General features: G+C 53.3%; 1 protein-coding gene across 1 annotated transcript; it reads right to left on the bottom strand.

Moving 5' to 3' along the window:
* Positions 1-457: 457 nt before the first annotated feature.
* On the bottom strand, positions 458-25,024 carry ADAM33 (ADAM metallopeptidase domain 33). The gene is made up of 24 exons (XM_042812620.1): positions 24,880-25,024; positions 22,648-22,730; positions 17,185-17,261; positions 14,795-14,870; positions 14,393-14,469; positions 13,978-14,164; positions 13,438-13,503; positions 13,257-13,328; positions 12,644-12,810; positions 12,458-12,542; positions 11,717-11,859; positions 10,357-10,534; positions 9,887-9,976; positions 9,343-9,538; positions 8,483-8,591; positions 7,824-8,028; positions 6,662-6,739; positions 5,649-5,757; positions 5,277-5,427; positions 4,564-4,657; positions 3,939-4,184; positions 3,425-3,588; positions 2,625-2,642; positions 458-1,551 (listed from the first exon to the last, which is right to left on the bottom strand). Exons 1-24 carry the CDS (start codon positions 25,001-25,003, stop codon positions 1,500-1,502), a joined length of 2,847 nt encoding a protein of 948 aa, XP_042668554.1. The 5' UTR covers positions 25,004-25,024; the 3' UTR covers positions 458-1,499.
* Positions 25,025-26,168: the final 1,144 nt, after the last annotated feature.

The raw sequence follows: 26,168 nt of genomic DNA, 5'->3' as shown, positions 1-26,168 counted from the left end.
GTAAGCATGAGCAAATACTTCAAAATTAAAAATAATAATAATAATAACCATGAGAGAAAGGATGTTTTAGGTTGACTTAACCACAGCCATTTTGTAATACTGGGGATAACGAAACAGCAGAATGCTTTCTTGAGGGCCGTCCCTGAGCCTATACCATGAGCAAGGCACATGGTCATTGGTTGGACACATCCCAAAAAGTTTAATCCTAGGCACAGTGGGATCTAACCCAGGTTTGTCGATGCGTTGGACCCGACAACCCCAGGTGTAAGCCAATGGAGGGGCTGCAGGGATGGCTGTTTGCAGTGGTATGGTGGGAGAACCAGAGTTCTTGATGTCTGGAGGGCTGGGGGACTTGTGAGCAAGAGAACAGCTGGAGGAGCTGGGGGACTGTACTCTTGTTCTCATTACAGACCCTGACAGAGCCGCATGTCAAGGAAATTGGCACGGAATAGTACTGTGCAAGTCAAGAGCACCTTTCATTTGAGGATTGTAAAGCCCTTTCAAGACATCGGTTCATCAAACCTCACAACATCCCTGTGAGGTAGGCATTACCCCCCATTTCACAGGCGGGGGGAACTGAGGCACAGAGAGACGCAATGGCTTGGCCAAGGCCTTTGTGCAAGCCAAAAGCACAGGCAGGATGTCTTCCTGCTCTTGTTCCTGGCTTGTGGCTCCTTCCCACTTCAGACAGCAGTGATAGCAGCTCACAAACCACTTCTGGGCTTGTCCCGTGAGTGGGGAAAAACGTAACGTATTTGAAGAGCTCCTGAGCCCCTTGAAAGCACCAGCTGTCACCAGCACTGCAGACATTAAACCGTTTCCCAGATGGCTTCTCCTTCCAGGTGCGGCCCCAGGATTGTCACTGTTTGCTCTTGTGCAATCAGGTAAGGGGCCAGGAAGAGCCTGAGAACTTGGATCCTTCACGGATATGTCTCAGCACCAGATGGCACAATCCAAACTGGCAACTGTTTTTGTCTCATGGCAAATGTCTCTCCGGAGACAATGCCCAGCATTGAACTCTGGTGGCCATGGGTGGTGGGGGGGGATCTCACCATGACTGGAGGAGAAGGAGGAGGTAGCTAGAAGGATCTTACACAGCTTTTGCCGTTGTCAGCATCTTTCATCAGTGTTGGATGTTCAGTTGACCCCAGGTCACCCCAACCAGCCCATGTGCAACGTCAATAAGAAATCAAAGCTGGTGGGTGAACTGGCAAAGAAGTGATGGCAAGAGCTGCAGTGGAGTTTCCACCATGGTAACCCCACATTGCAACCCTTAGTTATACCATGGTACCAATTTCCCCTCTCTTCCCCCCACCACTACTGTTTTGTGCTGAGTACTCACTCTGTCTTATAAAAATAGTCCTCTGGTATTAAAAATTAAAAAAAAAACAACCCAACAACACATAAAATGAGAGGAATAAAAGACCCCTGTCGCCAGCAGCAGTGCAAATCGGGAGAGCCAGCTCAGGAAGGATGGGCTTAAGGTGTCCTTTGGTTTGTCACTTCTTCAAGGGGAAGGAGGTTGATTGGACTTTGATGGCTGGGACTGGCCTAGAGCAAGTAAAAAGAGAAAGGAAACAATTCAACAGAGCGCAGAGAGACCAAGCATCCACCATCTCCATCACAACCATCCTTTCACATCTCAGGAAGGGAAGATCTGCTGCTGTCTCTGAGATCAGAGAGGATCCAAGATTGTCCTGGTCATAGACATCCTCTCTCATTTTTTACAGTCCCAGACTGTATTGCTTTGAGGTGCTGGCCTTAGGCATATCCTCCATACATTGACAGGAGACAAAAGCACATGTTGGCACCAGGCAGTAACCAGTGGTGACACCTGGGAGCCTACCTGCTGCTGGAGAGATGTCCCCCAAGGGGTTCTCAGTTTCTCAAGAACAACCAAGGCGGTTTGTGCACTACCAGAGATGTCACCAAGCCAGCCTTTGTGAGAAAGACCCCACAGTCTGAGAACTCATGACATTTCTCACCTCAGCCAACCAGGAAGGACGTTTCCCTATCTCTTACCACGCTGGTAGTGCCTAGTAATGAATCAGGACTGGGATATGGTACATCCCACTTCCCAGCACATCTGGCCCTGCCAGTCTACACTTCCTGAAGCTGGCATTGGTTCAGAATTGTATGGCTGAAAACAGCAAGGGAAAAAGTGCTTTATCTTGGAGGGAGCCAGGTCTAGCTGCAGACATGTGCCAAACCTTTCTCTTTTTGGACCAGAGAACAAGCTTATTTTACCTGCTAGGAGAGACAATTTGTAGAGATTGAATTACATTGAGAATTTTGGGGCACATTCAGCCTCCTTGTGGTGGCAACCACAAAGGAACATGGACCTAAAATAGTTTAAGAAGATCAAAGCAGTAATTAGACCGTCTGGGGATGAGGGTCAACGTTAGTTCAATGTGGCATCTTCCCTCCACGGCTGGATAAGGCCTTGGCTATCATGAGGGGATACACAAGTGCCCACTGACCCATTTTCATCGAATTCAGCAGTACAGCACGAGTTGAAAGGAATTCATCCATGTGATTCTGGGAAGGGAGACATTTAAACTCCAGCTTGACGGGTCAAAACCTAGTGCACTAGGTCCCCTATATTCCTGCATTCTGCAACTCACCTTTGAGGTGGCATCGGCCTGTAGGGAGGAAAGATGAAAGAGACCATCATTGTCCATCTCTCCACTGTCCCCCAGCAGCAAACCAGAAGTCCTCACGCTCCAGGAGGTGAAGCCATATGCACCAACCAAAATATGGTTTCCCCTTAATCCATCACGACCCAACAGGACCAAAAACTCAAACCCTGGTCACCATTGACCAACCTTGGCCAAACCCCTCAATGTCCAAGCAGGTGGAGGCATGGCCACAGATTCCAAGCCACTGGGTGCTCTAACACACAGGAAGGCTTTTCTCCTGCACTACGGGCATGGGGTTGATGGTAGGGTCAACATTTGGGTAAATTCTTGGCTTGCAGTTGTTCCCCACATGGCAGGATTTGGGGGATCAACTGATTTCCTTCCTATTTGTTGCTATTGCCCCTAGAAGCTGGGCACCAAAGCCATTTTCCAGGTTCCCTCAAGCCTGGTGGGCTTCAAGTTGCTCTTCAGCCCCAGCAGCAGGCACAGATCCCCAACACACCAGACATATTGGGGAGGACTATGAGAATCATCGAATCATGGAATCATAGAACAGCTTGGATTGGAAGGGCCCTTAAAGATCATCTAGTTCTGACCCCACCTGCCATGAACAGAGTTACCACAAAATACAGGCCATGCTGTAGATGAGGGAACTAAAAGCAAGCCAGGGCACACCATGCTGAAATTTAGGACGTCCCACACAAACGTGACCCATGAGACCCTGCTGTGTCTGCCTGCATGGCCCCGGTGTGCTGGGAAGTAACTCAACTCCTCCTTCAACTTACTTGGATGGCCTCGTAGAGTGGCTCATGGCACTTGTACCAAAGGCCTTGAAGTTGGTAGGAGGGACCGTGACCAGCAGGGTCTGTCCATGTGTAGGAGGCAGCTCTTTGGCCAGAAAAGGACATCCAGGCAGTGGCCGACGTGGTGGCTGGTGCTTTGGACCTACCTGGAATCACAGAATGTTTAAGGAGAGACAACGTCCTTAGGGAAGCCTCCAGTGATGTTTTACAACCCCTTTTGTAGAGCTGAGGTCATAGAATCATAGAATACCCCAAGCTGATAGGGACACACAAGGATCATCACGTCCCAGTCCCTGTTGCATGTTTCAAAGCATACAACTGTACCCAAAGTACCCTAAAATATTCTCAGCATCTAACGAGCTTTCTTCAGCACTGCAAGAGATTCATCTCTGAGGATGCCATGGCAACTCCTCAACAGTGTCCACTCCAACAGAGCCACAGGCAGCCAAAAAGGGGGAACTCTGGCAGGGAAGACCAGCCAGCCAACACAACTCACCACTGGGGTCCTCACAGGGCTGGATGGAAGAGGTTTCTTAGGAGGAGGCAGCTTTGCTTGAGAGACGACCGTTTTGGTGGGCACCAGGGGTGACTTGCCAGCTGGAGGAGGTGGCCTGGCAGGCTTGGGGTCCCTTGGGCGTGGAGGGATGGAGTGAGGAGGTGGACGAAAGGGATGGACAACATTGATGGGTTGGAAGCCGGGTTGGCGAGGGCAGGTTTTGAGGGGGAATGCAGCCCGCGTTGCCTGCAGAGATGAGAAAAGGAAAAACTTAAGTGCATTTTCCTAGGGAGACAGGTTCTAGGTTCTTGGCTTGGGCGATCCCAAGGCCACCAGATATGCAGCAACCACCAGCAGAAGTGTCTGCCTGCCTGGAGAAACAGTGAGAAGCCATCAGCTTCACTCTGCCATGGGGATGGGGTCAATTCCCTGCAGAGTATCCTAGGAGTCAATGAGATCTTTTGGGGCACACAAAGCTCAAAAGATCCATTTTTAGCAGGAAGGCTAAAAGGGCTCACACCATAGACACAAGGAATAACACCAGCCCCGTTGCTAGAGGGAAATGCCACACCACAATATCGTGACCAGGGAGGAAAGCAAACCTGGATGCTGGGATGTTACTTACTTTGTTATCATGGCTGGAGGTGGAAATGTTCCGTAAGGTGAAAGCAGCTTTGGAATGGCCACTGGTTGTTGCCTTCCGACCAAAGGCTGTGTTCCTGCCCAGGATCATAAACATAAATCACAGAGGGCAAAATAAAGCAATCGTCTTTGCAACAGCTGCCTCCCAAAAGCCTGCATATCAGCAAGGTCCTGGCTTTGGGAACAGACAGGGAAATGCCTGGCAGGGCTAGGAGGGCAGGGACAACGAGTCAATCTTGAGTAAAGGCATTTATGAAATCACTAGGCATATAAAAAGGCACATGTCTGGCTCTGCATTTTCTTCTCAAATGCTTGTATCTGAGATATGTGTGTGAGTCCGTGCTGGGAAAGGAAATAATGAATACTCAAATTCTGTGTTCATTTAGAGCCCATCCAGCTCTTGCAGCCTGCTAGGAGCAGATGGCAAGGGAGATCCTTGCTACCAGGCTGCCTTCATCATCACTCTCTAGGGTCACCCCGTCCAACAGATCATTCCTGTCCTCTGCACAGGAGAGTTGAAAGTCTCAGACCGTCCCCAGGAAAAGCTCTTTCCATCTCAAAGCAATCTCAGATCTTATTAAAGCTGGTGCTGTGCTCTATCCCCCACCCATCCTACCAGACTGGCTGCTTCCAATAAAAGGTTTCAGGGTCTAACTGGGCCCCCAAGAGAGAAGAAATGTAGGACATATCACCCACCTGTATGTCTCCCGGCTCCTCCTCCTCGCCTCCTTGATCCATTTATTCAGAAGCGAGTTCTCCCTCCGGTACCAGAAGTAAATGCTCCCCACCAGGGCCGGGAGGAAGAGCAGGAAGATGAGCAGAATTGTTACCAAGATGGCTTCATGATCTGTCAGGGAAAGCACAAAGATTAACACGGGGCCAGAAGAATCATCAGCCTCTGGGTTTGCTTTGGTAGGGGCCAAATCCAGAGCATGGCTCCGCTCGGTCTTAAGGACACGGCGTAGCAGGCATGGCGATGACGGGTTGATAGTTGGACTGGATGATCTTAGTGGCCTTTTCCAATCTCAAGGATTCCATCTCCACCCCACTGCTCCAGCCTGCACTCACTGTCATGCTGCACGGGTCCGCTGTCTACGCTGCCCCCCAAGCCCGGCTTCTCGCAGTATGGAGGAGCCCAACCCGCATTGCAGTGGCAGTTCTTGTTGCTGTTGCAAACCTGTGGGGGGAGAAAGAGGGCTGGAGACCAACAGGAATAGATGAAAATGAAGATCCATAGGACAGGGCAGAAATCAGGTGCCAACGGCAGGAATCTGGGCAGGAGGAGCTTCACCCTGCTACCATTCACCCCTTGGACATCACTTGGATCATGCCAACTTTGCCCTCAAATCTGTGATTGCAATGTACAGACATATTTTCCTGCTGGCAGTACTTTTCCTGCTCCTTGTTGTATAAACCCTGCAGAGAGGTATCTCATAACTTCAGTTTTACACTTAGTGCTTTGTGCCTCGGTGCTCTGTGCTAAGCCAGAATTTCATTAAACACCTTCCCCTTGGGGTATGTCCCCCCAGTTCACAGCATTGCTGAAGCAGAGAATCCAAACCAGGAGCCTTAACTAGGCTGAGTGTTGACTGTTTTACCTATTACCCTTTTTCATAACCAAGCAGCATTTTGTTTGTTGTTTCTTTACCTGACAAAGCCAATGGTCTAAGCAGTCCTCATCTGCAGGCGTCGCATTTTTGCAGCCTTTAAGCTTTGGACAAGAGTGGCTTTTTTCTATTTGCTGAACAATTTCCTTGCATTTTTTGCAGTCCCAGTTGAGCTTCTGATCATTGCTTTGTTCTCAGAGGGAACAGACACCTGCTCCGAGCTCTGAACGCCCTCCAGTTCAAACCATACCCCGATCCAAATTTTGCAGATGGACATTACAGCAAGAATGATTTTCTCCCTCTCACTTGGACGCAGATAAGCAAAGACCTCAGCTCGGTCTCACCCACAGCTGACCTCCAAGTGAAGAGTTACGAAAAGCAGATGCCCGCTGTGTCGCAAAGCTCATCCCAATGGGAGATGACTTGGTGTTGCGTAAGGATCTGAGCTGCTGTAGGTCTCAGATGGAAACTCACCCCATGGCCGTTGCACTGGGAAACGCACTTCTCCAGCTCAAAAAGGGAGGCATTCTGGCACCGGCGGTCTTTGCAAACCTGAGAGGAAGGGAAGAGAAGAGAAGAGGTCAGGAGAGGCTCAAGAGATGGAGGACACTGATGTTTTGGCTTCACAGACAGGAGTCTTCTGGGAAGACACTGAACGTACACAGTGCAAGCTGGTTGTCTCACTGTCCCAAGTGAATGTATTTCACTCCAGCTTGCAGCACAGCTCAGGAATCCCCAACAATTCCCAATCCCATGCGGCTCAGTAGAGACACACTCCACCAGTGCCACCTCCCGCCCTGACGGCCCACCTGGCAGCTGCTGGAGAAGGCACATCCCATCCAGCCCTAAAAGCTGGGCACCAGCCAAAAAAAACCAATGCTGGATTTCAAAAACAGCCATCCTTTCTCATAAAAATGTCAACATTTTGGCCTTCCATCGCAGACTGGGGTGGATATTTCACAAGGAAAATGCCAAACAGTGAAGGTTGTATCTCTCCAGCCAGCTCTGTCTGGCATGCATCCCTGCTATCATGCTGTCTACCAGGCTTCTGCCCATTCTAAGCTGCACTGACCCCGTGTAAAGTACTTAGAGATGCAGGTGCTGTAAAAGAGACTTGTGCTCAGTTAGCAGCACATTTTGTATCTATCCAAATAGGTATTTTGATTCCTAACAGTTTTCCCACTGGAAATAAGTTAGTCATAGGAGGCAGAACCCATTCATCAAGTCCTAGGGGATGGATCTCTTGCTGGTATTGCTTGACTTTTCATTAAATGGGAAAATTAACACAGAGACCAAAGAGAAGAGGACTTGATGGCCTACACATAAACATCTGGTGATGTGTGGCCAGATGTCAGGCTGGACAGGGTTCTGAGCACCTGATGGAGCTGTGGGTGTTCCTGTTCATTGCATGGGAGTTGGACCAGATGAACTCTGAAGGCCCCTTCCAACTCAAACTGTTCTATGAGTTGTGATATCACAGCTGAGATATGATCAGGGCAATGCCTGCAAATGTGGAGGAAACCACGGGTGGGGGGCCAGTCATCACATAGAGAACTGTCATTGTCCACAGTGGAGCTGGGACACGAAGCTTGGTTGGCTCCCTAAGACAACCCCAACCCTAAGAAAAGGCACTCACCATTCCATCTCCACATTTTGTCCCCGTCATCACCAGCCCAGGGTCAGAGAGGTCTTCTTCATCATCCTTGGCAGTGTACATGTAGGTGCCCCGGCACTTCACCTCCCGTCCATTGAAGCGGATGGTCGTGTCAATGGAGACTGTGTTGGTCCCCTGGGGCTTCTTGGCTGAGCTCTGGCACTGGATCTTGCCACACATGGCATCTCTAGGAGCAGGGCAAAGCCAAGATGAAGGCAGGTGAAGACTGACTCATCCTTGTTGCCTCATCCTGCTGCCCGCTAGCTCACCTCTCTGAATTTATGGCCATTGGAGGCTATGATAGAAGAGGTTCAGAAAGGCTTAGATCAACTATGGAGAGCACAAAATGATGCTGAAGTGAACAGGCAGGGGGTCCCCTCTAAGATCACTGACTAACTGGGAATACTGGAGAGCACACATTCCCTAAACGGGCTCTCCTGTAGATGCTTGATTTTCCCTTTGGGCTGAGCAGTGACACAGCGACCTCACAGTAATGGTGGAACTAAGCCTGGGAAGGACCTGATGGCTTCCTCTAGCCCAAAACAGTGATGTTGAAGGTGGGAAACAGCCTGCCAGCCCCACTGTTGGGTAGTGGGACCTACAGGTGATGGAGTACCTGCACATATCAGTGCCTCACCCACCTCTTGTCACACTTCACGTAGCGCCCTTGGCTGTCTTTGCCACAGTTTCCATAGGTGTTGCCAGCCATGTTCACATCCTGGAAACAGGCAGCTGGGGCAGGCCAGGCTCCTGACAGGGGAAAAAAAGTCCTTCATAATCAGCAGGATGGGGAAAGCAGGGAGAAACACCAGCACTGCAATTAATGGATGGATGCTCATGGGGAAAACACCTTGGAGAAGGCTCTAAGGTGGATGTTGGGTCAAGGACAAGACAAGAAGGATAAAAGTCCCTTTGCTCTGGGGTCTTGCAGAAGATGTTGGCTGTGGGAGAAGGTTTCCTCCCCTTTATGCCCGCTGCAGCTCTTCTGGCCCTGGGATTGGCAGTGTGCTGTGTGAATGCAGAGATGGAGCTGCGCCCTATTAGGATGGAAGCTATGGGATAGGAGCAAGATGCCAGGGATGTTGGTATGGGGAGCACAGTGTGCAAAGGGGTGAGGTGCAGCCCAATGCAGCACAGGGGCCATACAAGCTGCATGTAATGTATGGGCTACCTGCACTATGGGGACCATATGCAATGGGGTGATGGTTGGACTTGGTGACTGTAGAGGTCTTCTCCACCTTAATGATTCTATGATGAGCTATGCACAGTGTAGGACCAGGCAACAGGCTGTGCAACAGCAGCATGCTCTGCTCTCCACACCCCAGCCCCACAGACACTAATCCAACCCTGAATGCAAACACAAACACTTTCCATTTGTTACACCCTACCCCTGTGGGCAGGGGGCCTAAGGACTCCACTGAGACACAACACAGAGACCCAGCAAGGCTCCTGCTCCAGTAAGGGGCCACGAGGATGCCTGTGGGATAGGACTGAGGCTCACCTGGTCCCCAGAGCTGGACACACTGTTGGTGGTGGGTCATGCACATGCCATTGTTGCAGTATGCCTCACCATAGGCACAGGACGAGCCATCCAGCAGGTACACGTTGGCTGGGCAGTAGGGTGAGGCACCCGTACAGTATTCAGGGAGGTCACAGGATCCTGCTGCTTCCCTGCAGATGGTCCCAGCCACCTTCAGCTGTCACAGGAGAAGAGAGAAGCATCAGCACCCAAAAGCAGCAAATGGGATCAGCTCAGATGGATGCGACCTTCTGGCACAGCATGGGGCATAAAGCATCTATAATGTCCCCTCTGGGACTGTAAGGGGCTTTGATGTATAAAGCCAGATTTTGGGACTGGACCCCAGCCAAAAAGCAGAGGCTCCCTGTAAGACACAGTTTTTATGCATATCTTATGCGTATTTCTGCATAACCCTCATCATTCGGCACCAGGAGGGCTGAACCTGGGGACATGCAGAGTGTGAGTCTCATGGGGACCGAGTCTCAGTGCTTGGTCCAAGGTGGGCATTGGGTGGAGGGAGGATTACCCTGCAGTTCTGGCAGCAGTCACCATGGGCACACTGGGCCCCCATCTTCAGCGTGCAGTTGTGTGCATTGCAGCACGGGTTGGTGCACTCCTGTATGCAGAGAAGACGACGATGTAGAGTTCTAGACAGCAACAATGCTCAATGAGTCCATCCCTTCCCCCTTCCCATCACTGCTCTCATAGAATCATAGAGTGCCTAGGGTTGGAAGAGACCTTAAAGCCCATCCAGTTCCCACCATCTGGTTGCCCAAAGCCCCATCCAACTTGGTCTTCAACACCACCAGGGATGAGCATCCACAAGTGCAACGGTCACCCTGTTCCACAGCCTCACCGCCCTCTCAGTCTCTTCTCCACCCATCACAGCACTGCCTTTGGGATGGCATCCCAAACCCACTCCCTTTGCAAAGACCCCTCTCCATGCTACAACCTCCAGCAGAGCTGAGATACAAACCAACCCCTCCAGCACCGTACCTCCACCTCCCCACAGTCACAGTCCTCTCCATCTTCCAGAAAGCCATTGCCACATTTCCGTCCCACTACCAGGTCTTTGGTGTCGGGCAGGTTGAAGAGACACATGCCACCTCCCTTCTGGAAGTAGCTCTCCAACTGCCTCTTGCTGCAGGAGCTGAAGACACGTGGGAAGGGGTGTCTGTATGGGAGACAGATGGGGAAGGGTGGGAACCAGGGCATGTGGGGCCAGGAGAAGGTGGAAAACCACAGTCAGAGCTGGGAAATAAGGACAAGCAGCAAACACCGTCGTCCTGTTGCATCCACACCACCATCTCCCACCCCAACCTGCATTGGTAACCCAGACACTAAACCAGGGGACACCATGCTGAACCCAAATATTTTGGGAGACGGGTTGTGTTGGGTGAGCAGAGCTGCTCAGTGCCACCTCCAGAGCACCACATCTCCAGCAGATGCCTCCTGGAGGTTGGAGACTCAATGGTCCGGATCAGGTCTCCACGTGGACAGCCTCTATCTGCCTGTTATTACTCAATGGAGGATGGGAAATACCCCTTTGGGTCTATTTCAATACTTTGGAGGCTGAGACAGACAAAAACCTTTCAAAAATTTAAAGCAAAAGAAAGAAAAAGGAATGAAAATGAATTGTTCACAAGGCCTGAGAGGCAAAAGTGAGAAGTTAGTGCACGTATGGTCATTTCTTGAGCAGCCCAAGTGTCCTTTCCTACAAGGGGCTTGGCAGAACCTGGTGATTTCCTACAGCAGCTCTGAGAGTCACAGAATGATTTGAGCTGGAAGAGACCTTTAAAGGCCATCTAGTCCAACTCCCATGCAATGAAACGGACACATCTACAGAACAGTTCTGCAATTTTGCATAAGTTTCTAGTGCTTTGTGGATGGTGCACTGAGAAGGAGGAAGCAGAGCACAGGATATATGCATAGGAGATATGCTCTGCTCATTTCAGGGCTGTTTTCATTTCCTCATATTGCTGACAAACAGTTCTTTGCATATCAGCGTATCTCATTTCTGACACGAAGCAAGGATTTGGGGGGAACTTTGGGGTAAATCTCTTGGGCTACAGGAAAAAACCTTTAAGTCCAAGTAAGTTAAGCAAGTAAACACATCCATAAGCTGGTACATGAACACACAAACAGGGACAGAGTGCAGACAGTCAAAAAACGACCTTCCTGCCCACGTGGGGAAAAACATTTTAAGCAGAAAACCGCAGGAAGAAATGTGGCAGGAAGACGCGGTCAGCCTGGAGAGCTCTGCATGTGAGCTGCAGAAGGCAGGAAAACAAATGTCTGACATGTTCCTGCTGTGGGGCATCCTGTCCCCATCCCTGTCCCTGTCCCCACCACTCACCCGGTGGCCGCTGCCATGACACAGCCGCCTTGTTCTGGGGTGGCCTCCACGCAGCAGCCTTGGCTGTCGTGGCTCATGCCAAAGTTGTGGCCAATCTCGTGGGCCATGGTGGCTGCTGCTCCGATGGGATGCTCAGAGTGGTCCTGCCAAGGAGTAGGGGCTGCGTCAGCTCTAGGCAGCAAAAAGGGGTGGCCCACACATCATTGTCCCCTGTGTCCCAAGTGAATGGGGTCTATGGGAGAGCTGGGATTTTGTTTCCTAAAAGCCCACCACGGGACCTCTAGGAAGATCTTTTATTGGAGCAAACCACCGAAAACAAGGGACATTGAAAGGCACGTCCCAAAAAAACAGGAATCTGTTTGCCTCAGCCAGCCCAAGGACCTCAGGATCACCATCACCCCATCAGGAGAGGGAAAAAGACCATCTGGGGTGGAGATGGCCCTGCCAAACCAGAGGGCATGGGCAGATGGTACTTAAGATAAAGGACAGAAGCCATGCAGGATACCCCAACACTCCTGCTGGGAGCGTACACAGCGCACAAAACCTTTAAACCTTCCCTTTTTCACCTTTCCTAGGGCTTGGCCAGCATCCGAGAGGGCCACCAGCATCACTGGTTGATCCTAGGACCAAACCCAGGTGGCTGGTTCTCCAAGCCCATGAACAATCCCATTAGGATTGGGTGACAACGGGGTCTTCAGGCCAGGGGGGGGTTGGCAATGGAGACCCCCGTGCTTCCCTTACCACGCTGACCCCTCCAGAGTTGTCTGCACTGCACATCCCCTCCAGTGGAGCCATGCCAATGGTCGTCCCCCGGAACGTCTTCCCGCTGCTCACCAGAAAGAACAGAAGGGTAATTAGTGAACCCAACCAGATCAGTTATCAGTATGGAGACCCGGTGCCCTGCCCCACCATCCCCAAGGTGCTCACGTCAGCAGCTGCGCGTTGTCGTGCTTCTTGCGAGCCCTCAGAGCCTTCTTCCACTGCAGGAAGGCCCAGAGCGTGGTGTTGGCATCGCTGGTGACAGTGCACTGGTCCCTCTCCGTCCACACCTCCAGGCCAATCAGGGCCACCTTGATGTTCAGCGACCTGTAGAACTTCAGGGAGGAGACAGGGATCAACATCTGCTGCAGATCTACCATCCCCACGCGTGATGTTCCAGCCGGTGGGTCTCCATGCTTTCCTTCTGGTTGGTTGACTCAGGGATACGCTTGCCCTAAATCCACCAGCACACATGAGCTCTACCACCAACACTGTCAGGGTGGCACAATCCCATCCACCAAGTGACAGCGCTGTCTGTACTTAGGCTTGGAGAACCACAACACTGCACTCACGTCAGTGCCAGCTTTGATCCTGGCCTCTGAGAGTCCCCCATGACTGGTGGTTGGGAATGCATTTCCCATCCTGTACTCTCAACCACCACCTAAAACTCCTAGATCCAGTGACATGGGGACAGTCCCCTCAGTCCCCCTCGTTCCCCTTGAGCTCAGGCACTTCTGACAGACTGGGAGTGACAGAGATGGTGACAAGGGACCGGCATTACCTTGTCCACATAGTTGGCAATCTCCACAATTCGCTGCTTAGTGAGGCCCAAGTTGAGGTTCTGGTTCCTGAACTGCAAAGAGAAGGGGGTGGGAAAGGTCAGCAGAGCAAGAGCAGAGATGGATACAGAGCAGGATCCTGGCTTTTCTGCCAGAGGAGATTCCTGCCCCTGCAACACTCACCAGCGTGTGGTCAGCAACGATGAAGAGCTCCATGTACTTCATGGTCCTCCAGGCATCTCTCTTCACCTGCAAGACAGACAGCAAGGCTTGGAGGTGTGAAGAAGCCCAAAGTGCATCATACTTTCCTATATCTGCCCAGAAAGGATGTCCAAGAGGGGAAACTGAGGCACAAGGAGGCATGGACAATTTGCATGGCAATATCATGTCCCATACTGTCTGTCAAAGTCCCAGCCCACACATACAAGGGCTTCCCTTTGAGGTCTCCTGCCTAAAACCAAACCATGTGAGCTGTCCACCCAAGACACCCCACCCCTAGAGGTGTTCAAGGTCAGGTTGGATGGGGCCCTGGGCAAGCTGGTCTGTTATTAAATGGGGAGGCTGGTGGCCCTGCCTGTGGCAGGGAGGTTAGAGATTCATGATCCTTGAGGTCCCTTCTAACCCTGGCCATTCTGTGATTCTGTGACACCAGACAAGGACGCAGAGAGCCCCACTCCCAGCCTCCTGCCCCACCATGAGCAAAGGACCCAGAGCTGGCCGTACCCGGTGGTCCACCAGCTGGAAGAGCCGCGCGATGTCACCAATGGTGTTCCCAAAGTCACCGCCGTGGGCACAGGTGCCACCAGGGATGTGCAGGTGCTCTGCTCGATGGATGAGGTGGTGGTTTGGCTCGGGTGTCCCCACAGGGTGAAGGTAGTAGGTATCGTTGCTGTTCACCACAATCAAGCCCCTGGTGATGGAGAACAGACCGAAATAGCTCCTGCAGCTCCTTCACTGCTCACGCAACCCCTGCCGAGATCCCACGATTTCCACACCTCAGCTTGGGTACCCAGGTGGGCAGAAAGAAGAGATGGATGAATGCAGGTCCATGAGCTCATACATCCCTAGCATTAAAACCTCAGGCAGTGCACCCATCATTTCCCTTCAGAACCCCCAGATTCTCCCACACTCTCCATACCGCATTCCTGAGCAGGTGCTGAGGACGACCCAGGAGCTGCGGTAGCCCTGAACGTGCCCATGGTAGTGGCAGTGGTCCTGGGAAAAAGACACAGAAACCCTGGTTAGAAACAGCCACGCAGAGCCAGCCAGCTATAAATCCCAATTTCTTGTCCCAAAAAAGCCATCCACTTCATGCTTCCCAGCAAGCAGCACCCATCTGGACCAGGGAAAAGGAGGGATGGAGCCGGGATGCTGCCAGCTCTGGAGGATCAGCCTGGGGCAGGATTCCATGTGCCACGTGGGTGACAAATCAGGGATAGGGAATTGGCACGGAGAAGGGACAGAGATACTCAGGGTTCATCCTTTTGGGGGCACCCCAAAACCACTGTCCCCCTTCTTCTGAGATGAGTGATGTGCCCACCGTGTGGTTGGGGGTCACCGTCACGGGCTGCCCATCTGTGGTGTAGTGCGTCTCAGTATAGCCTGGTGCCAGCAGCCTGCAGAGAGAGCAGAGCAGTGAGGAACCCAACGGTGTTCCAGGGATGTACTGACCCTTTGGGGACCTGTGGTCAGTGGGGACACAGTGGAACAGAGGGTCCAAAGGGGCAGGAAGTGCCTCTGCTGCTTAGCCCCAGGAGATGTGAATGGAGAATCTGAAGTCTCCAGGCCCCCTTGTGTAGCTCATCAGGGTTGGGGTCACTATCAGGGATGGAGTGATGGCTTCTCCACAAGGACCAAGCCCATCCATAGGTCCTCAGCACTAATAAGTCTCCCTTTGCCCCCACCCCAGTGAAACAACAGCCTCCAAACCCACCATCAAGCCAAAACCCCAAAGGGGAATCATCAGCTTGAAGAAGATGGAGTCAGTCCCATCCTTGGGGTCCAGACTCAGAGCATGGCAGGTTTGGGGTCTCCAGCCCCACTAGCTCTATCCATTCACTTCAACCCATGGCACAATGAGCGCGATGCTCTTGATGCAACACCATACCAACATCATACCAGCATGTCCCAAAAGAGCAGAGCTGGTCAGAGAATCATAGAAGGTAGGAAAACACCTATAATATCAACTCTGATAATCCATCCCTGCCATGCCCACGTCCCTCAGTGCCACTCCTCCACAGTTCCTGAACAGCTCCAAGGACGGTGACCCCACCACCTCTTTGGGCAGCCAGTTCCAATGCATTACAGCTCTTCTGAGAATAAATTTTTCCTAATAGCTGATGGTGAGAACTCTCAGACTGCTTTTAGCAAAGCCTGTCCCCACAGCTGCTGGCCGTCTCTCACCCAAGCCTGCAGTGACACAGCCCTGTGCTGACAAATTGCTTCCTGCCGCCGGGCAAGAAGAGCCAGAGCTCAGCCCACATCCCATATGCCTGTGCACAAGAGGGAAAGCAGCAGAGATGTGTCCTCCCCAGACTCTGGGATGATGGGCACTGAGTACACCAGGGGCTCGGCCAGCTGCAGGGCTGGGCTCACCCCTGCTGACCCTCTGGTTTTGTTCTACAGAAGGAAACGCTGCCAGCAGACAGCCCAGAACAGTGCTGGGCTTCCCCGCCTCTTGGTTTCTATTTTGTGATTAGTTTGATTCCAAAAATATTGCTGTGGGGACAGTCCTGGCATCCAAATCCACATCCCTGTGAGCAGACGCCTGGCACCAGTAACTCCAGTACAGCAGAGGATCGTGATGAGAGCTCAGATTGGGTCTTGGAAGGGGTGCCACAGGAATGGGGTCAAGGATGGGGTTGGCTGAGATGTGAAAACCTCCACACAGTGCCTGGGGGCTGAGGGAGGTGGGAGATTTGAGCTTATCTCCAGTTTGGGATGCTGCAAATTCCACCATGATGGCATCCCGCTCCCATGAGAGCAAGGAGATGGGGCTCTTCCTCCTTCACAAGGGAAGATCTTGTTGGAAGAGACCATGAGGAATGGTTCAGAGGACAACCACCTCTCCCAGCATCACAGGAGAGAAGATTTGGGGTATGGCACAGCCTGGGAGCTGAGGTAGCCCTGTTAGCTGGCACAAGACAGCAGCTCCAACAGCCATGGCTGCATTGGTCCTCCCAGCAGATGCAAGTGCTAGGCCAATCTTGGGAGCCATATGAATGGATTTTAGTGCCATAGATGCTCTTGGGTACACTGGATGGCCTTGGGTGCTATTGATGCTATCGAGTACCTCAGACTGTCTTGGGCACCATGCATGGTCACCCTCAGAGCAATTCAATATACCCAATTCAACACTTCCCTGCAAACCCAACACCATGTCCAGCTGATGAGGCCTTAGCCCTCTCGATGTCTTCCAGAAGGAGAAATAGGGTTGTTAGAAGAAATGAAATAGGAATTAGGCTAGGCTTTGCATATTAGCATGCAATCCACACAGCTGGAAGAAAGCAGAAGCAAAACTGGACCTGTAAGGATGGGCTTCCTGCATGACACCATATTTTGCTCGACCACAAGGCCACCCAGCACCAGGAGAAACCCAAAAACACAACAGAACAAACACCACAAGGTCTCCAAGGGTCATCTTGAGGTTGTTTGATCCACCAAGACTGGACCAACAGGAGAGCAACACAGGTTTCCAAACGTCCTCCACGCCATCCGGATGCCACCAAAGACCCTGCAGCACCAACCCTAGAGCAGGGCTGCAGAACCACCCCATTGGATTTCTCCATCCCTCACCCACACTGTCCTGCACCATGGCACTGCCCAGCCCTTTTCTTGTATGATGCAGGCACAAGCCATGGAAAATATCATTTCAGCCCTAACCCAGCATCCTGCAGCAGTACCCCTTCCCCAACCAGTCCCAACACTTACTGGTTCCTCTCCAGCACCAGAATGAGCTCTCTACCCTCTGCCATCACAGCCACTTCTGCCCGCGCCGGCGCTGGCACCTGCAGAAGAAAGCAAAGGAGGAATGGGGTTAGGAGAGACAGACCCAAGATGCCCCCTGTTTTTCTCTGTGTTATTGTAGGACCTACATGAGGGGAGCAAAAGAGGAGGGCATGAGGAGGCGCCCAGTGCTGGGACAGGGCTGGTTGGCATCTCTGTGCCACTGCCATGGGAATAAATAGCAACCATCCGGGCAGCGGTAACGGCACCGATAAAAATACCCAGGAACAGCGGGAGGAAGCGATTGACTCAGCTTCCCCAGGATGCTGGTGGCTTTACTCAATCCCTCACTTTGGAGGGAGCCTAATGGGAACTGGTTTCCTCACCGTGAGCACGCATCCAGGCCGACATAATTGGTTTGTGCACAACGGGATGTGACACAACCCAGAAGTGAGACCTCGTGCTCGTGTCCCCTCCCTGGCTCCAGTGCTGGGGACATGAAAAATGTCCCTGGTGTCACGTGGCAGTGCTTGTTGTCTCTGCGCCCCACCATGGGTTGGATCCCTTTGAGGCTGGGATGTCACCACGATGGCACAGTAGTGGCAGGAGGTGACATGCATAAAAAGGCAGGGTTGGGACACAGGCAGGAGGCAGCACCAATATTTCCCCATAGGATGGGAACTGGAGATATCCCTTAAGACCATCCAAACCAGCCCACGTGGGGTGAGATTCCTCGTACCAGGATGCAACCGCACAACTTTGGGCTGCCTCTCCAGCCCCAAGCTGCAGGAGCCCAGCAGAACCAAGGGAACCCTTCCCACCTTTATCTCCTCCCTCTGGATCCAATCCCCCACCCAATCCTTCCCCATCCATGACTTGCTGCTGACCCCCCCCTCCTGCCCGACCATGGCTGTGGTGGGATGGGGCCGGTGGCTGCCATGCTGCTGAGGTTTTCCCAGCTGGGAAGATAAATGGGAGAGGAAGGAGCCGTCCCAGCAGCTCTCTGGCCTCACTGCTCCAAACATCACGCGTTTCTCACCAGGAATGCGAAGGGGTGGGGGTGATTTTCCCATAAAGGGCTGAACCACGGCCCAAATCCTCCCTCCTGGCCCTACGGTGGGACGTCGGTCTTCATGCACCCCAGCAGCCCCAGGGACGTTCTTAGGGACAGCATCACCACTAAGCATTTCAGGTTGTGGGGCACGTGGGGTTTGTGGTGGCAGGCTCATTTTCTTTCGGGCAAGAGCTCCCCAAACTGAGCTGCTCACATTGCCCAAAGGGGGATGTTTTGGGATAGGATGGGGTAAGGATGGGGAGATGCTGGCCCCACGGCGCCATGAGGACGCAGTGATGGAGTGCTGACGGCTGAACCCCGCCCCCCCCCCCCCCCCCCCCCCAGATGCCATCTTCCCAGCTCCAAAAAAGGAGCCCAGAGGCAGCACTTTAAAAAAATAACAAACCAACAAAAGCAGAGAGAAAAAGCAAAGCTGAGGTCCCCGCCAGCCCCAGCATGGCCGAGGCACAGCCACAACAAGGGGCCCTGTGCCACGCGGGAGGAGGAGGAGGAGGAGGAAACCAGGGCCGAAGGCTCCTCTCCTCCAGGGATGGTGGGAACGGGCTGTATTTTTAGAACATGATCTTATACAAACATCGCTCTCTGGCCAAACATGGTCTGCTCATTTTTCTTGCAATTTCCCTGCTTTTCCCCCGCCTCCCTGTATTTCCAGGCTGTTTCTCCCACCCCTGAGCCCTCTCCTCCTCCTCCTCCTCCCCAGGCCCTGGTTTGAATTCCCCAGCAATTACTCCCTGCCTCGACTTTGGGGCCTTTGTGGCAAAATGCTTGTCCCCGAGCTGCTGCCTTAAAGGGATACGTGTTTCAGGGCAGCACTCATACTTGCAGCCCCCGTGCTACCACTGAAGGCTGGAGAATAGCTCACTGCCAATAGAGTCAGCACTCAGACCCTGCAAGGGGCTGTCCCTCCCTGTGCCTCAGTTTCCCCCACAGGGATGGGGAAGCAGCAGGGAGAGGGGAATTATCCCGGATGGACCCCTGCAGAAATAAACAGCAGTACATAAGGAAAATGTGGGAAAGGAGAAAGAGTGCAACACTCGTGCTGGGCAGAAGTCAAATAACCCAGCTGTTAGGCCAGGAAAGGTGATGATGTATTATGTGTTAATTAAGCACCAGTAATTTTGTCCTGAGCCTAAGTGATGGGCGGTTGGCTCCCTGAGAGCTGCTAGATGTGGCTGTGTGCACCAGGAATGGGAATGGATCATTATCAACCATCCCAGTTCTCATCATCATCTCCAGTTCCAGCACCACCCCAAGCTCCAACGTTATCCCAATCTCCAGCACCGTCCCCAGTTCCAGCACCTACCCAAACTCCAGCACCATCCCAGTCTCCAACACCGTCCCAAAGCTCCAGCACCATCCTGCCTGACCCAAACACCACCGTCTGTCTCCAGGACCCACAGATCCCCACTGCATGCTGCAGGAGCAGCCAGGCCATGTACTGGTGGCCCCGTTCCAGCACATCCCACAAATCCAGTCCCAGTATGGGCTGTGCTGGGAGAGCAGCTGGGATGAACCCGCCCTGGCGAGGAGCCCACGGGGCAGAGCTTGGCTCCAGTTTTCTCTTTCAATCCAGTGATCAGAAAAACCTCAGCAGAGAAGCTGAGGCCAAGAGGGTTGTGTTGTTATTCGATCTTTGTCTCTCCATGGCTCCAAGTCCCACAAGCCCTGACGTCCTGGGTAAGCCCATGCAAGTGTGGATGCAGGGAAGAGGAAGGGAAGATGGATTCCCATCTCACCACGGGGATGTGGACGCTCCGCAGAGGATACAGTGATGGGTTTCGCAGCTGAGCTCCCACTCGGAGCATCACAGCAGAGCCAGGTCCTCCCCACACTCAGGCACAGCTGGAGCTCAGCAGCAGAGTTTGGGTTTCAAGAGTTCCTCATCACCCAAACATGCAGCAGAGCACAGCTCGATGCAGACCAGGATGGAAATCCAAGACCTCCAGGGCAATCCTCTGCCTCCAACCATTCGCTGGAAGGGCATCCTAGGGGCAGCCAGCTCTTGGAGAACCAGGAGAACCCAGCCCTCGGATAAAGGGGCAGGGTTCAGGTTGTTTCGAAGCAAATCCAGCTCAGAAGCTACATGCTGGCTTGGTCTGCCCTGCCACATGTTGCAGAGGGAAAAGGGCTTCCCTGCAGGAAACAGATATTGCAGGAGTGGGTGACAGCACCTGGGCAGGGATCGGGTGATCCCACTCCTCCCTTCCTGCTCCTCCCAGTGCTGGTGATGCTTCCCAGGCACATGGGAACAAGCGACTGCAAAGGGAAAAGAAACCCGTAGCCCAGGCAGCACAACCATCCTGTCAGCCACCAGGTTGATGGGGACAGGATCTCACACCCATTCAGTAACAAGGGAGCTGTTTGCAATCAGGGTCCTCATGACCTCCTCCTGGCCTCTCCCAAATCACTTCCACGTGTGCAGGGAGCCACAGAGCCTGTGGGAGTTCAGCCCTAACAACAGGGTCCTGCATGCCCAGTGCTGTGCAGGGCCACCAAGGCCACCTCATGGAGCCATCACTGGGAAGAGGAGACACCATGGTGTCCTCTAGGTGCTTCCCAGGATGGGAAAGTGGCATGGGCCACCCTGCAGCATCCTGCCTGCTGCTATCATCACACTTAAACCCACTGCTAAGGGCCTGAACCCATTGTTTCACAATGGAAACCCATCATTTTGGGCTGGAACCTATTGTTTCGTGCTGGAACCCACTGATTTGCACTTGAACCCATCATTTCATGCCGGAGCCCAACATTTTGTGCTTGAACCCTATTGCTTTGGGCTTGAACTCATTGCTCCATTGCCAGAATCCCATCATTCCATGCCAGAACCCTACATGTTGTGACAGAACCCAACCTTTCATGCCAGAACCCAATGTTTTGCACCTTCAGGAGGCAAACATGGGTTCAACCACACTGGGGTTCATGCACACAGGCCAGCTGCACTCACAGCTCCAGGCTATCCAGCCCACATCTCAACACAATGCATCCCAGCTTGTGGCCATGGACGCTGCAAGAGGAGCCCCAAATCCTGATGCCATAAAACCCCTCCTCACTCATCTCCTCCTTCCCGTGTCCTGAGGCCATACAGGAGCACACTGCAGACCCCAAAAGCGGCCGTATGGAGACAAACAGCCTCTTTGTACAGTGGGAAGGGCAACAGGACAGCCACACGTGTCACATCCTCACCAAGCCAACGTAACTATTTCCAGCACCTTTGCTTGAAGGGCAGAAGCAGACAGAATAGAATGGATTTATCCCAAAAATAAGCACTTGGTGGTGGTTTAAGGACAAAAAGGCCGGGCTGTAAGGGAGAGGTTATAGAAATGCTTCGGGTCTTGACGTGCAAGCAGAATCCTGCTCGCCCCTGCCCTGTTCCTCGGTTCCTCCAGCAATTCCCCTACAAAACGCCCCTCTGCTGGCTTGCAGCCCCTCCCCACATCCCTGCTGAACAGCAGCTCCTTGTTTCGGGCTGTCTGGAAGCAGAACAGATGCCAGGAAGTGCCAGGTCCTTCCTCACCGCCCCTTCCCCAGCCCCACAGCCGCGGGGATGCATTGAACCCCCACATCCCACTGCAATGTGGGGCAGCAAGCGTATAAATAAACCACTTGCCTCTCAGATACCCTCCAGCCTAAATATAGCCCCAGGGAGGCTTCTCACAGATTGGAAACCAACCCTGCCGTCCCCAGCAGGATAAGATGTGTGAGGCTGGGCACACTGCAGCTATTTTGGCTGCAGGAGAAATGCGATTCCCAGCAGCAGCTGCTGTGCGAGCGGCGCTACCCAGAAAGTGAAAGGCACCAACCAAGAGGTGCCACGTGGAGACATCTCAGGTGGTTTCAAAGCTGCGTCCTCAGACCCCGTCACCATCATAGATGCCACCAGAGGAGGTCACTTCCCAGCACTGCGTCTTCTACCAAACCTCAAACCTCAGCAGTTTCCTTCCGTCATCTAGCGGGGGTTGGAGGTGTGGATGGAGGGGACAGTGTGGCAGCCAGCAGTGAGCTTTGGGGTGTCCCATCCAGCACATGGCTCTTGGATATCAGGGAGACAGAGCCAGGCAGCAGGCTGAGCCCGGAGCCCAACGGTAGCGCTGCTGTGCTGGGTGGGTGCCAAAGTGCTGGCACATGGAACAGAGAGATGCAGGGCCCTCTCCTTGGGGACCTCCAAAGTCTGCCTGGATGTGTTCCTTCAGTCTGTGCCAACCTGAGATCCAGCCACCCAGTATTTAATTAATCCACTGTTAAAGCCTCCGATTTCATTTCTGAACTGACGGATGCCATAAATTGGGCACTCCAACACGTGCCCTGCATCCGAGCCCTGGCATCACGCAACCCAACCCTACAGTGGGGAGGATAGAAGCCATCTGTGTCCTTACCTCGTCGTCCAGGCTGACAGCTCGCCGGCTGCGACCCCCCAGAAGCCAATGTGGTGTCACCCACTCTCCCTGGGACATCGGCCCTGTGGGAGAGAAGAGTTGGTGAGCACCTGGGCTACAGGGAGCTGGGGAGCTCCCGTGGCCTCACGTTGTACCAAAGGAGGGTCAGGTTGGATATTAGGAGACATTTCTCCTCCAAAAGAGCAGTCGGGCACTGGCACAGGCTGCCCAGGTGGAGTCAGCATCCCTGGAGATGTTCCAGAATTGTGCACTGAGAGACACGGTCAGTGGGCACGGTGGGATGGGTTGGGCTTGGGGAACTTTGAGGTTTTTTCCAACCTGAATGATTCCATGATTCACGTGGTTATGGTGAGCACAGAGAGCTGGGGAGCTCCCACAGCACATCCAAGCAGCATTTCTTCCCCAAAGAAATGGGGCTGGGGGGCTCCTCAGGTTTGCAAGGTTGGCCACCAGCACAAAACCACAGCTCCCAGGAGCATCTCCACTCTCCCAGCCCCAAAAACGTGCCTGCTCCCAAAATCACACACAAAAAAAAACCCCCATCTTGGGTTGTATCCAACACATCCCAGCAGAGTCCTGGGGCTCAGCCGGAGCCAGGCAGACTTTCTAAGATTTTCTTCTCATAAACAACGTGGCTGCATTTGATTGCAGCAGAGTGAGTGGCTCCTGATGACTTAAGCCAAGAAAACAACGGAACAAAATGAAATCTGCTGCTGAAGACACTGCTGAGAGGGGATGAGGGCCGGCGCCGGGCCACCTTGCCAAGGGAAATGTTAGTGGAAGCTGGGATCCCATAACCCTCCCCAATAAATGGCAAAGGGAGACGAACGAGGGGGCTGACGGTGTGGTCACTGAATACGTTTGTTTTGGTTCCCCTGCAGTGATGTGGGGGGGATCGGGGTGGGGAAAGATGGTGTTATTGAGACAGAAAAAGAGGGAAAGAAAAGGAGCTGCGGGTGGGAGCAGTCCCAGCACGGAGCCTGGCGATATCGCCCGGTGGCATTTAATCAGCTCTCATTACACACAGCGTTTAATCAGATTCCAGGAATAACTGCAGATAAGGCAGTGGCACACTCCCTTGTCCCCCAAGAAGGGGAACGGGGCCTCCAAGCACAGCTATAAATATGGGGAAACTGAGGCACGGCCACACAGCGCATCGCGCTCCGTGACATTTGCCACCAGCCCAATGCAAAGAAATGGGGAAAAAACCTAACAGCTGTTCTCCCCCTGGGCTGGGAGCAGGGAGCCCACGGCATGAACTGTTTGCCCATAGGTTGTGCTGGGAATGGCAGAGCCCCAGAGAATGAGCAAGGGCCTGAAAATCCAACTCAAACAAACCCGAGAGCAGCGCGGAGGGGCATTCCCACCCCTTTCTCTTGGTGTTTTTTCTTTTTCCTGGAAAACACACTCACTCCCTGCCCTTTTTGGGAGCGCTGGTTGTTGGGATGGATTCATCCCTGCAGCGCTCAGCATTTCGGATAAGGGATTTATGTGGAGTTTATCTGATTTTCAGGGCTCCCACCGCGCACTCGGAGCTGCTGGAAGCGCAGCGTCCGGCAAAACACAGAGAACAACAATAACAGAAGTTGTGCCTTCAGCTCCTTGGAGGGGCTGCAGAAGAAAACAGGGTGGAGAACACAGACCTAAATGGGCTAAACGAGGCTTTCAGCATACAACTGTTTTTGAAAGTGCTGGAAACCTTAGGGGAAAATAACGTATTTCTTCAGTAATTAAAAAAAGGCCAAGTTTTGCCCCAAGACGCAACTGAGCAGCACCAGCCTGGCTCTGTTTCGGGGAGCTGAGATGGCTGTGGGGGCCGACGGGTCCCTGGTGTGGGGTGAGGGGAAAGAGGGTCCTCATGAGGGTCCCATGGGGGGGGCCAGGAGCCATTCCTCCTCCTCTCAGGGTTGGGCGGCCGCTCATAGCTCTCTGCTCCGGATCGGACCATATAGAGGCATCAGCAGCACCCAGCAATCTGTGCAATGCCGGGGAGGATCAGGGGATCCCACAGAAACGTGGGCAGCTTGGGGGACCCCCCCTCACAGCACAGCTGCAGAGCCAACATGAGGAACCGTGCCCCCAACGCAGCCTCAACAGCACAGCAAGCATCACCCCAACGCCATCTGGGGTCCCCCATCCGCATGCTGGTATCCCCAAACCGAAGGGTAACACTCCCTCCCCACCACCCCCCCACAAACCATACCCCCTTACCTCGTGTCCCAGCAGCATCCCCGTGCCCGGGGAGCAGCAGCAGCCCCAGCAGCAAGACGCGGTCCCCAAAAGTGACAGCGAAACCCCCCTGCTTAGGGGGCACGCGAGGGGCCGACCTCGCCATGCCGCCGATCCCCGCGGCTGTCACAGCCTCCGCTTCCCGCCGCCAGCCCTGCCTTCCCTCTTATGCTCTCGGGTGCCCTCCCCTCCGTCCCGTTTCCCCCCACCAGCCCCATTCACGCTCCCCTCCGTCCCAATGGCCGGAGCCCACTTTTCCCAGGCACCCGGCTGCGTCCTGGGCTGGGCGGTCGCGGGGAGGGGGCTGGTATTGTTCGCCTTTATTTATGGCTGTGTTTCTTGGCTGAGCGTGGCGGACTAATGGAAACCAGACGGGAGGGAAGGCTGCTCCCAAGCTCTTCCCCCCCCCCCCCCCTCATCCCTCCCCTCATTCGGCCAGGACGTCCCAGCGGAGCCCCAGCAGCAGCCCCTCGCCGACCCCATGGAAAAGCAGCAAGGAGGAAGGGGGAAAAGGATTAAAATAACCTCTTTCACCCCCCCATACATCCGGGGTGAGATAGCACAGAGACCTGCCTGCAATCCTCAGCCTGCTTACGGTCGTTATTAATTATCATTAGTAGCATTCTATGTTTTACCCAGTGGCTGTAGGGCTTGCTGGGCTGCATGGGGTGGGGGACGGATGCTGCCCACGAGCCCAAACTGCAGGGCTTCCGCTGCTCTGTGATAACCGCCTCCATCCTCCCCCCACTCCCAAAGCACTCAGCCCCCACCAGAGCTCGGGGCAAGGATTCATTAATAGCAACCGAAACCCTAATAATTATATTGATCAAGCCCAATAATCAATGTTTTCCTAATTAATCAAAGCTTTCCTCCTATTTAAAGCTTTCACTCTGTGCGTACTAGGGACAGCTGCAGGCACACATGTCCAATATAAGCTCCATTTGCCCCTTCCTCAGGTGACACCGTGGGAGAGGAGGGGATAGGGAAATTTTCAGGGGTTTCCCAGCACAAATGGGGAATCCAACAGCCCAGCAGCACTGTCACAGCCTCCTGGTGCTCTGACGTGTGTTGAGGTCCTGAAGGGGGACGGCCAGATGGGAACATCTGGATGCTGTGAGGCTGCTTCAGCTCAGCAGCACCTTGGGAGCTTCCCAGACCCTCATACGTGGCATTTTTGGGATGGGGAAGTGCTACTTAACAAAGCCTTGCTCTCGCCATAAGCTGTCCCAAGCATCTTTCTGGGCTGAGTTCCATAAAGGGATCCCCAAAGC

This window comes from Centrocercus urophasianus, unplaced genomic scaffold (assembly GCF_019232065.1).
Source record: "Centrocercus urophasianus isolate 14NV4802_14NV808 unplaced genomic scaffold, USGS_Curo_1.0 seq_13, whole genome shotgun sequence".
In the NCBI taxonomy this organism is placed as follows: Eukaryota; Metazoa; Chordata; class Aves; order Galliformes; family Phasianidae; genus Centrocercus; species Centrocercus urophasianus.
The sequence above is the reverse complement of the archived record's forward strand: the minus strand, read 5'-3'. Positions and strand labels throughout refer to the sequence as shown.

Excerpts from the sequence above, each read along its gene's own strand:
- ADAM33 (XM_042812620.1), bottom strand. The coding sequence starts at position 25,003 with ATGGCGAGGTCGGCCCCTCGCGTGCCCCCTAAGCAGGGGGGTTTCGCT. Across the intron at positions 9,977-10,356 it reads GTGACTGTGGGGAGGTGGAG|GAGTGCACCAACCCGTGCTG; the intron begins GTACGGTGCTGG and ends CTCTGCATACAG. Across the intron at positions 4,185-4,563 it reads CCTCCAGCCATGATAACAAA|GCAACGCGGGCTGCATTCCC; the intron begins GTAAGTAACATC and ends TCATCTCTGCAG.